Source organism: Ptychodera flava (assembly GCF_041260155.1).
Source record: "Ptychodera flava strain L36383 chromosome 23 unlocalized genomic scaffold, AS_Pfla_20210202 Scaffold_24__1_contigs__length_23054250_pilon, whole genome shotgun sequence".
In the NCBI taxonomy this organism is placed as follows: Eukaryota; Metazoa; Hemichordata; class Enteropneusta; family Ptychoderidae; genus Ptychodera; species Ptychodera flava.
The window spans coordinates 17,073,144-17,083,433 of NW_027248278.1; the positions used below are offsets into that span (position 1 = coordinate 17,073,144).

General features: G+C 36.7%; 1 protein-coding gene across 1 annotated transcript in view; it reads right to left on the bottom strand.

Moving 5' to 3' along the window:
* The window catches only part of LOC139125057 (ras-related protein Rab-13-like), a 50,577-nt gene extending 41,536 nt beyond the window's left edge, over window positions 1-9,041 (bottom strand). The window contains exons 1-3 of the mRNA XM_070691169.1: window positions 8,801-9,041; window positions 1,158-1,218; window positions 835-895 (exon numbers count right to left, since the gene is read on the bottom strand). Of these exons, the coding sequence (XP_070547270.1) occupies window positions 835-895; window positions 1,158-1,218; window positions 8,801-8,963 (285 nt within the window). The 5' untranslated portion in view covers window positions 8,964-9,041. The remainder of the gene's footprint in view (window positions 1-834; window positions 896-1,157; window positions 1,219-8,800) is intronic.
* Between the last annotated feature and the right edge of the window lie 1,249 nt (window positions 9,042-10,290).

Sequence of the window (10,290 nt, forward strand, 5' to 3'; positions counted from 1 at the left end):
TGAATTTGCAATAGTACCTCATAATGTTTTGTGTCTTTTTGATAATAAGTAAAAATCATGCTGTAAAAGAATATTTCAAACCTGTCTGCATTTACATGATAGTAACATTCCTCCATTATAACTGAATGGCAAACAGATCACTTTCATTTTATTTTTCTATGTTTTGATGATTTGAAATGTTGTAAAAACCTTAGGATTTATCAAAGTCAACTTTTGGCAAATTGTCCTTGAAGAATTTACAATGATACAGTAAACATGTACTTCATAGTGATTAGATGTCCTTTCAGATAACGTGTCAAAACAAAGCACAGCATAAGTATACATTAAGTATATCTCTATATTTATCTGAAGTATAGAATTCCCCCACAATGGCAAACATGTTACAATGATGTCATTTTGAACACAATAGCATTGACATGCTACAAGTTACTACTCAGATCTATTTTGATACTCAGGTGGTTAAATGACATTTGAACCTTTAACCTGCCAGACAGTATTACTTTTATATCTACCAAATCAGCAAAAAGCAGTATTGAGCCAAAATCTAAAGTATTTTCACTCACATGGCTTTGTCTGGTAAAGTAGCCTTACTGTGAAAATCATTTATCTTTTTTTCATGGCCTTCAAATGTTCAATTTTTTGTTGAAATGCAGTATATATGTTTTGCTTCACTACGGTAGTTTTAACTAACTTGAACTGTTGGTGAAAAATTTACTTGGCAGAATAAGGGTGGCTTCTCCAAACATACTGCAATGATAGGTGGATCAATACATGTATATCAGTAAGAGTGCATTTAAAAAGTAGTGGAAGTTTAAGATTCAGCAAAAAACTCACTGTGGCTCCTCTGTAGTAGGCAGTGGTTAGTGTACGGAACCTCTCCTGGCCAGCTGTGTCCCTGTTTCATAAAAACACCGTTAAAAGTTTAAATTCTTGTAATATTTTAGCTTTCCAAAGGTGTCAAAGTTCTTCTCTTCAACTTGTTACAAGAAAGAGAAAGTTTATTTGATGAACCAAATCACCATTTGAAACTTGAACTTCAAATTCAACAGAAAAGAGTTAATTATCAGTGTTCATTTTTTCAAGACAACAATTATAACTAAATGCCTCCCCTCCAACGCATCCCATTAGTTGCCATGGAAACAAAATCATGAACTTACCAGACTTGAAGTCGAATATTTGTATTTTCTAAAATGACTGTTCTGTACTTAAAATCTAGACCTGCAAGAAATGTATTTGAAAAGAATTAGAATGTTAGTGGAACCAATGTGAGTCAGTGACCTCACAGTGACCCTGTCTGCTCTACAACAATGTTGAATTGACAGTGCACATGTACGTACACAAGGTCAAGCTGACCTTTCCTCATCCCCTTGAATGTGAAATAGAAAGTGCACCTGGACAAAAGTCATCTACATACGGTAATGGAGTTGTACTGAAACCATTGTAAACAGCAGGATTGTTATAGGGAGGGTTGACAACTTGACATTGGACCTTGATCATGATGTCGTGTTTCTTTGAAAAGTTTATGTGTTTAAGTACACAATTGTCGACCTTTGTACATGTACATGTATTATTTGACAGTTGTAGATGTTTAAAGGGCAGATTGACAAAACTCATAGAAATATGACATAAGGGACTGGTCAGTTTCTTCGGCCTGGGGGGGGGCCGGTGGATTATTTTTTGCCGACGTCAAAAAGTGGCTGACCCCCCCTATTCCAAATTTTGAAAACAGGGTGCCCCCCCTATTCCAAATTTCAAAAACAGGGTGACCCCCCCCCCCGGCGCGCGACATAGGTAAAACAAAAGGTGGACATAAATTATATATATATATATATATATATATATATATATATATATATATATATATATATATATATACGTATATATATTATATTTTACATTTTACATATATTCATATTTTAAATAGTCATTCTATGTTTTAATGAAATTGTTGACATGTCAGTTGTAAGATAGGAATTTCAAAGTGTCAATCTTAAAGTTTGAATACAGTACATTTTGAATGAGCTGTATTTGAATGAGCTGTGAATGTATTTCACACTTTCTATGCTTAACCAGATGTCCTGAACTGTTGTACAGAAATGGATGACAATCATTAATATCAAAGAGGAAAAAGCAGTGAATCAAAAACTTTGATGGGTGTTAAGACTTGCCAACCATCCAATTAAATCTCCTGAGGAGCCATAGAGAGCTTTTTTAGCCAAATCTGATGTGTACAGTGTCTGAGAGGACCTTCTCTTGTAACATTGAAACCATAAAAGCACAGCTAATAATGACAAAAACTGCCTTTTTTAACTGTTATTTTGTTCATAAAAAAGCATCTTTCTACAGAAAACCTGTGACACAAAGGAAAATAATTGCATCAATGAGAAGGAAAGATATCTTGTCATTTTTCTATCTCTAAAATAAGTCACTGTATCAAATATATATTGTGAAATATTTGTGCATGTTGCTTTCTCATACTGAATTCTCATAGAGAGAACAGAAAAGTATCGAATTTGTCATCCTTTTCATATGAAATGCAGATTTCATAATGGTACACTTTCACTTAGCAAACATCAAGATATCTCTGATTTTTTAAAGTATTGCGCCCGAAGGGCGCGCCGAAAAATATGAAACATCCTGATATCTCTGATATATATGCCTTGTATATTAAAGTTATGCACCTGAAGGGCATGCTGAAAAATGTCTGATATATTAAAGTAATGAGCTTGAAGAGCACGCTGAAAAATATTGAACATACAGATATCTCTGATGTATGTATGCTTGATATGTTAAAGTTGGGCGTGCTGAAAAATATGACTGATTATTAAAGTTACGCGCCCGAAGGGCGCGCCGAAAAATACAACTGAATGATGAAATTTGTGGCTGACACTAGCATTTAGGCAATGATGAGCCTGTTTCAAAATTCAAAAACACAATGACCCCCCCTATTGGGCATTTCAAAAACATGGTGACCCCCCCTATCACCAAAGTCAAAAACAGGGTGACCCCCCCCTGAATCCACCGCCCCCCCCCCCAGGCTGAAGAAACTGACCAGTCCCTAAACTACATGCACAGTGCCAGTGTTTCCGCTGCCCGCTCGCCAAATCGCAAATGCGAGAAAAAAAGTAGCGTTTGGCGAGAAGATTTTGGCAAAAGTTAGCCAAACTTGCGAATCGAAAATTGCACTATGATGACGTCATCACTTTGTCCGCGCGCACATGTCCTGCATTCAACTTGAGACGTAATGCTTTATCTCTCTACATCCCCATGCGTCAGGAGATCCTATTTGTAACACATACAGTATGAATAAATTGTACCAAAATAACTCACAAATCAATAGTACCGCATGTATATCATGACCAGTTGACTAAAATGTTGCGAAGTTTTGGGTTTGACTACGCGCAATGTGTGATAACTCCGTGCAGTGACAGCCATGTCATCGTCAACACTGAAGGATCGTAGTGACGGTGAAACTAAGCAGAAACGGCAAACTTTCCTTTCTGACTTTTGCTGCTCCACCAATACGGGGGAGTTAAACCACCCCAAACACACATTATAAGCGCAAGTAAAGCTATGAAATGGAAAAAAGATTATGATCAATGTAGGAAAGTCGACCGTGAATTGGAAAGGAAGGTAGTGGCATGCATACGCATGGCATTTTTTAGAACGTAGGCGAGTAAGGCACACCTGAATAGCGAAAATGTTCGTGGTGTATTGCTGCCAACAAGAAAATACCTTACTGGCGTTAGAAACTTGTGTGAATTGGCTTCCTTAAATATAAATTCGCGACAATTTTCAGTGTATCACAGACTGTGGTGTATTGTGACGTGACGTCGTATCGGACTTTCAGAGAAGGGACTCGCTCGTCCGCCGAGTCGGCCTAGTTCCGCATTCACAACGTGCAAATGTACGCTAAGTCTTGTCGCGATATTTGAGCATTTAACTTGATCGTCAGTGAAACAAAAAGATGTTTCTCCATATCAAAAGGGTATATATTTGATATTTTACGGTTCTGTTTACATAATAGACATGTACATTTGGATTTATGATCAGTGATTTCCGCGATCCATGGCATGATTCAAGCTGGCTGTGAATACACATTTACGTCTTTGATGATGACCTCTGACCCAAGCGCCATTGATACGCTGTGCGCTGTCCGAGCTTGAAACTTCAAGCGTAAAGCAAATGTATTGGAAGTCTAAAAAATGCACATATTTCTCATGTCTGAGAGTATTTTACTTCGAACTGCTACGAGAATGGATATCTCATTGTTTGAAAAAACTAGTATGCTGAACCAGGTTCGTGCCGTTATCTGTAGCGATATGTACTGTATCGCACGATAGCGATTTCAGGTTTGTTACTGAATGTAGTTGCATATGCCTAACTTTGGGCAAGTGTCGCTCGAAATTCGGACAAATTTTATGTTGTATGCGGTGGATGATGTTGGCACCTTGTAATAAACCATTAATTGGTGTTACTTTTAGTTTCCATAGTAGCACTAACAGGGTTTATTTCCGTCATTCTTACGGAACATGCAGACAAAATATTTATTTTTGCATATTAATGAGAAAGAAATGACGTCATTTGTGATCAGTGGTATCGGCTTGGCTAATTGAATATCTGGTTTGGCGAATAATTTTTTAGGGCTTCTAGCCAATTTTGCTACAAGATTTTGGAACCCAGCGAATTTACCACTCTACCGGTATGTGCACACAACATTCAAGTTGTAAGGTCATAGGTCATTCTTCTGCTTGTCTGGAAAATCCACAGAAAGTATTCATTCACAGTGTTGAAAGTGCACTAACACATATATGATGTACCATGGGCATACTCCAGAATATAAAGAATATGCGTAGTGTTCTTTGAGTGCATGTGGTTGGTATGCCCTGATGGCAGGAGGTCACACCATGAAGTACAAACAAAGCTTGCATATAGGTCACGTGATGAAAGTACAGTAAGCAGACCTGCATGGACCATAAACGCCTTTGGGAATATGTATTTCTAAGCTCATTGTGCCTGTGGTTTTTGTTTGTACTGCCCTGCGTTTGAATTCAAGGTTTAACCCAATGGAAAAATACCACAGCGATTAAATTTAAAAAGTTCCTTTCCACAATAAATTTCTGCTTTTTGTGAAATAACCCAACTCTTATTTACTGACACGATATGTTGGGGGAGCCAAAATTTTATAGTATGTTAAATTGTATGTCTCTGTTTACTGTCCAAATTTTTCTGTGAACTACCTGACCACTTGTCAAATATCACACTTACACGTATTGGCACCCATTTTGTCAAAATAGCAATGCAGAGGCAAATTACAATACTGATTTGCTGTGTATGTACACTACAGTGTTATTGTGTTGATGGTTTTTTACATGTAAGAATAGTTGTGAGTTATCATTCCACAACTGCGGAGATGTTCTTTTAAACAATCCATTGAGATTGCACAATGTGTGCAAACTCCATGCTGTGTCTCCATGCAGGCAGAAGCAAAAACACAGAAGTAAAAAAAAAAGGAAAGAAAAAAAACCATAAAATCAGGCATTCATTACCTGGCATTTGATTTTTGCTTGAACGAGAATGTCTTTTATGTTTTTATTCCTGAATCTATATGTATGATACGCATTTCTGGAAATGTGGCCAGTGTTTGATCGCACTGAACCCCTGAAAAATGCATCTACTTAAAAATAAAAATACTTTGGAAAAAAAATCCCTGCCGACCTACCAACCCGATTTTTGACAACCATGGCGCAATTTTTTTTGCCAAATCACAAAGGAAAGTTGGACTAATGTAATAGTCTTCCGTTTCACTCACCAAATGCCAAAGTCAGACTTTTACAAACAAAAATTCTGGTCATCCACTCTAGTAAATTTAATTCACACCACTGACATATATCCTAAAACAACTTTCCCTGCTGCATACAGTTCAAAATATTGCTTTTGTATCATAAAGCCATTACTGGGTTATACCGTAAATAGTCAGTGTTCTCACCAGGAAAAAAATATTGTGGGACATATATAATATTGTCCCGCTGACCCCCCAAAAAAGTGGGAGAACATATAGTTTATTGTGAGAAGATAAATATGTTAAAAAGTCAAACTGCAAATATGAACCTTATTCTATTCATGGAAAAAATAAAGGACTCAACTGTCAACAACTATATCCATCTTTTAGCTCTGCCATATATTTTACACAACTGATTGAACAATACAAGCCAACCAACTCATCTCTTCAAACAATCCCTAGCCAAACACTGAAAATCTCAAGGACAAAGCTCAAGTCATACGGGAGACCGGTCATTCGTGTACTCTGCTCCATTCTTTATATGGAAGCCAATGTTGTGTTACAGAGAGGTGTGTTTACCTCCTCGATGGTGTGAAGTACCTAAACATTTTTCCGGAAAGTTTTACAGCCTAGTAGTTACTACGCAGTCCTTACAACTGAGTAAGTGAAATCTAAATCACACTCTCGTCATGTGTCCAGTTACTTCAGGGAAAGACACTAAGGGTTGTCCGATTGCCCGGGGCAAGTGAAAGTCGCGTTCGGGCAAGTGAACCTCCGATGCCACTTGCCCGACGGGACAAGTGAAAAAAAATAATACCTAGAAATCGAATACACGAGAGCGATTTTCTGGTGAGGGGACACGGACTTAAACAACAAAAAAATTTCATATTATGTCATTGTGAACATTTCCATAAGATTTTTCATAAAATTGCATGAAGAGTTGATGAAAAGAATCATGTAATCGCTTTCAATAAAATGCAGTTCAAACAATACCACCGGTTAAATACCGTACGCTGATTTTGCATATGAAAAAGCTGTTCAGCTGGTTGAGCTTCATTGCATTGACTGTGAGGTTACTGTGTGTCTCACAATATGTCGATACGGTAAAAAAAGAAACACACAGTGGTTTTTGTGCTTTGTATGAACGTTTATAATGATGTAAAAATAAAGTCCAGTGGCGAAAAATCACCACAAAAAAGGGAGTTTTACTAAAACGTACTCTTCAATGTTAAACTTGTTGAGTGACAGTAGTGAGTGGCATCGTGGCAAGACAGCATCGAAGTCAAGAGCAAGCTTTGGTGTCAACGGGTCCAGTCTTTGAATTTTCAATGAACACTGACTTAATTTTCAGGTGAATAAGCTAAAAGTTACTTGTCCGTGGCGACCAACCTCTCTGTTTGTGAATTTTCCCATTCTAAAATGACTGTCAAGAAGCAATTGGAGCGAGTTTGACATCGGGAAATTCAGTTTTCAAACACATAGACAAAACCGACGCCTTAGGTTGTTGGTTTAAATTCTATTTAGTCTGCGCATGAGCATTAAAAAGACCACCTAGGTTATTAGAAAAACATAGGATACTGGTATAGTGCAATGGTAATCCAAACTTCATAGGGCTTGTGTATGATGTCAGCGCAGTAAAAATATGACAAAGAAGTACATTATTTTTCAGAAGCTTCAAAACATTCCTTTATAGCTTCAGATTTTTTTCTTTCTGTATATATAAGTTAAAACTTTTAACTGCAAAAATACTTTGAAGGTACAATTAAAATGGCTGTTATTATTTGTACATTAGACCCAAGAAAGTAACATACAAACATATGAACTGTTAGAATTTTTCTATGAATATGAAAGCCCCACTGGCTGTAAATCTTGAAATTTGTTGACATGAAAAGGCTTCCTATTTTTTCTGGTTTTCTTTAAATTCTACCCATTAACAGGATATAGTCTTTTGCAGCTTTACAAAACATTCTTTAGTGAAAAATTGGACAAGTAAATGTACATGTTAACACTATTTTGATTTCCCACCATACTACAAAGAAAACAAAAAATTTTTGTCCCAGTTGAAAACATTCAACACTATGCATTACATTGGACTACTCTGTTGTTTCCGTGAATATTCAAATGCATATATGCACGTTGTACACTGTTTTTGCTATATTTGCATTGGGTACCATTTTACGTTTGGGCACACATTATTTTTCTTGTTCAAAATTGCACATGCAGTCTCACTGGGCAGTTAACAATACTAAGTATTCCAACCCATCAAAGAGCACATTCCCAAAAACTTGTTTTAGTTCAGAAGTAAAATCACATAAAGAATGCTAAATGATACAGCTAGTGGGGCTTTGATGATTAATTTAATATAAATGAGCCATCCAGCACTCTTAGAAGTGTGAGGAGAACCCTATGAGAATGTCTGACATTTTCTCATGATAACATGATAATTTTCAAAATAAAGTGTGTGAAATGAAAAACCAATGTTTTAGCTTTTTTCAAACACGTAAATTATACTGGGCAAGTGGTTTTCCAATTCGGGCAAGTGAACTGAACCCCCCACTTGCCCGAAGGGCAAGTGGATAAAAAAATAAGTGTCTTTCCCTGTACTTCAAACACCAGAACCAGCGAGTACTGTACTGATGATATACCGTTATTATAGGCTACTCCATCGAAATATAAACAGCTTGCTGTACAGAAAAGTTAGTTAGGCGAAAACAGCGATACACCACAAGTGGGATTGGGTTCAACAGTTCAAGCCCTAAGCTGGGTCGCCGGTCCCAGTGAATCAATCACCGTCCCCCACCGAGAGACGGTGAATCGTCGCGCCAGATACATGTACTGTGTTGGACGTAGTCAAACCCGGAAGTTCAAATAACTGCTCACTAAAACTACCAAACAAATGTATGAACTTCGCCCCAGAACTGCACTTCTGCGATTGTTGTTTACATTCTGTACAATCACAGCCAGCCGATCGCCTGGTGCAGACGCAAAAGACAAGTCAGATGAAAATACAGTACTTACCTATGGTAGCGACATAACTTTCATAAAATTTACTCTCACAGAACTGATTCACCAAACAGGTCTTTCCAACATCGCTATCTCCCAAAACAAGCACTTTAAATGTTAAATCGCGAAAACTACGCGAATCTGCACCGAGCGGACCAGCCTCTGAAATTTCGGTCATGACGGTGAGGCGACCGATTAAAATTTGAAACCCACACCGTCACTGTTTACGATGACGTCAGACATTGCGTGAGGTTATGCTGACCGGATCCCCCAGCTTAGTGTTAATTATTCATGAAAAAGACCCTCCATCCTTTCAGCACGAGTCTTATCGCACAAGCCAGCAAGCTGTTTTTAACCGTATACAGTGGAATTTCTACTGTTTATAGTTGTAAAAAAATATATTTTTATATAAAGTAAAAAGTAAAAATTAAGAATAATTGGTTCAAGAAACTCATTTTTGCTATCAAGTTGACTCCATGAACTATCACTTTGTTAATATTGGAGTCACCTTGAAATAAGATTCATTTTTTTTTTCACATACATTCAATTAAACTTTATATAAAATTGATCCCTTTTATGTAGAACCGAAAATCTGGGGTCCCTATCTACATGCAAAATTTGGGGCTATGGAAGCAAATAATCTAAGATATAAGGGTCAAAGGTCATGACTGCTGTGCAAGATAACAGTAATTTCACAAAGGTTATCAGAGGTGATTGTTGAAACTGTGACAACATTTCCTGTTATGATTACATTTGATAAACACAGTGGGAACCATGTTTCGGTAGCCAAGATAAAATGATGTATTTTTAAGATCACTGCCTTTTATGTACTCAGCAATTTAGAACTGTGCCAAGGTGACTCTATATTTTTAACGTTTTTAAGGGACTTCGTTTCCCATTCAAAACAAAAACACACTTCGACAACTCAGAAAGTCAATTGGTTCTTTATTGTAAATACACGCAGTACAACTTGGACACGTAAAATTCTAGCCTAGGAATGTGAGATATGTCAGAACTGAAATTAAAATAGATATACAGCAATAATATCATTGCCAAGAATGACAATAATGGCCGAGTGGTCATGTTTTGAACATACACTTATAGTGTCATAATGGAAAAGTGGTTGTTTTTACAATAAAAAATATTATGTTAAAATCTAGTGAAATAAAGATGTTTTGACTTTTGCATCGACTCAAAACAATATCTTATAGAATATTCAACATTTGTATCAAGAAATACAAATCTCACTCAGTCACTAGGTCTGTGTTCATATCTTGTTTGACAACATTGTTATAACTTGTATGAATAAAGCTGATGTGTATACTTCAAGGGTCTGGGTTATTTTCTTGTATTTACACGTAAACTTACCACAAAACACAAAAATTAATGTCAATGTTTTTACATAAAGCACATTTGGATTGAAAAACACATTCAAATTTTAAATACCATTAATATATCCACACTGAGTGGTCACAATTATTGATAGCTTTACAGATTCAAACTTT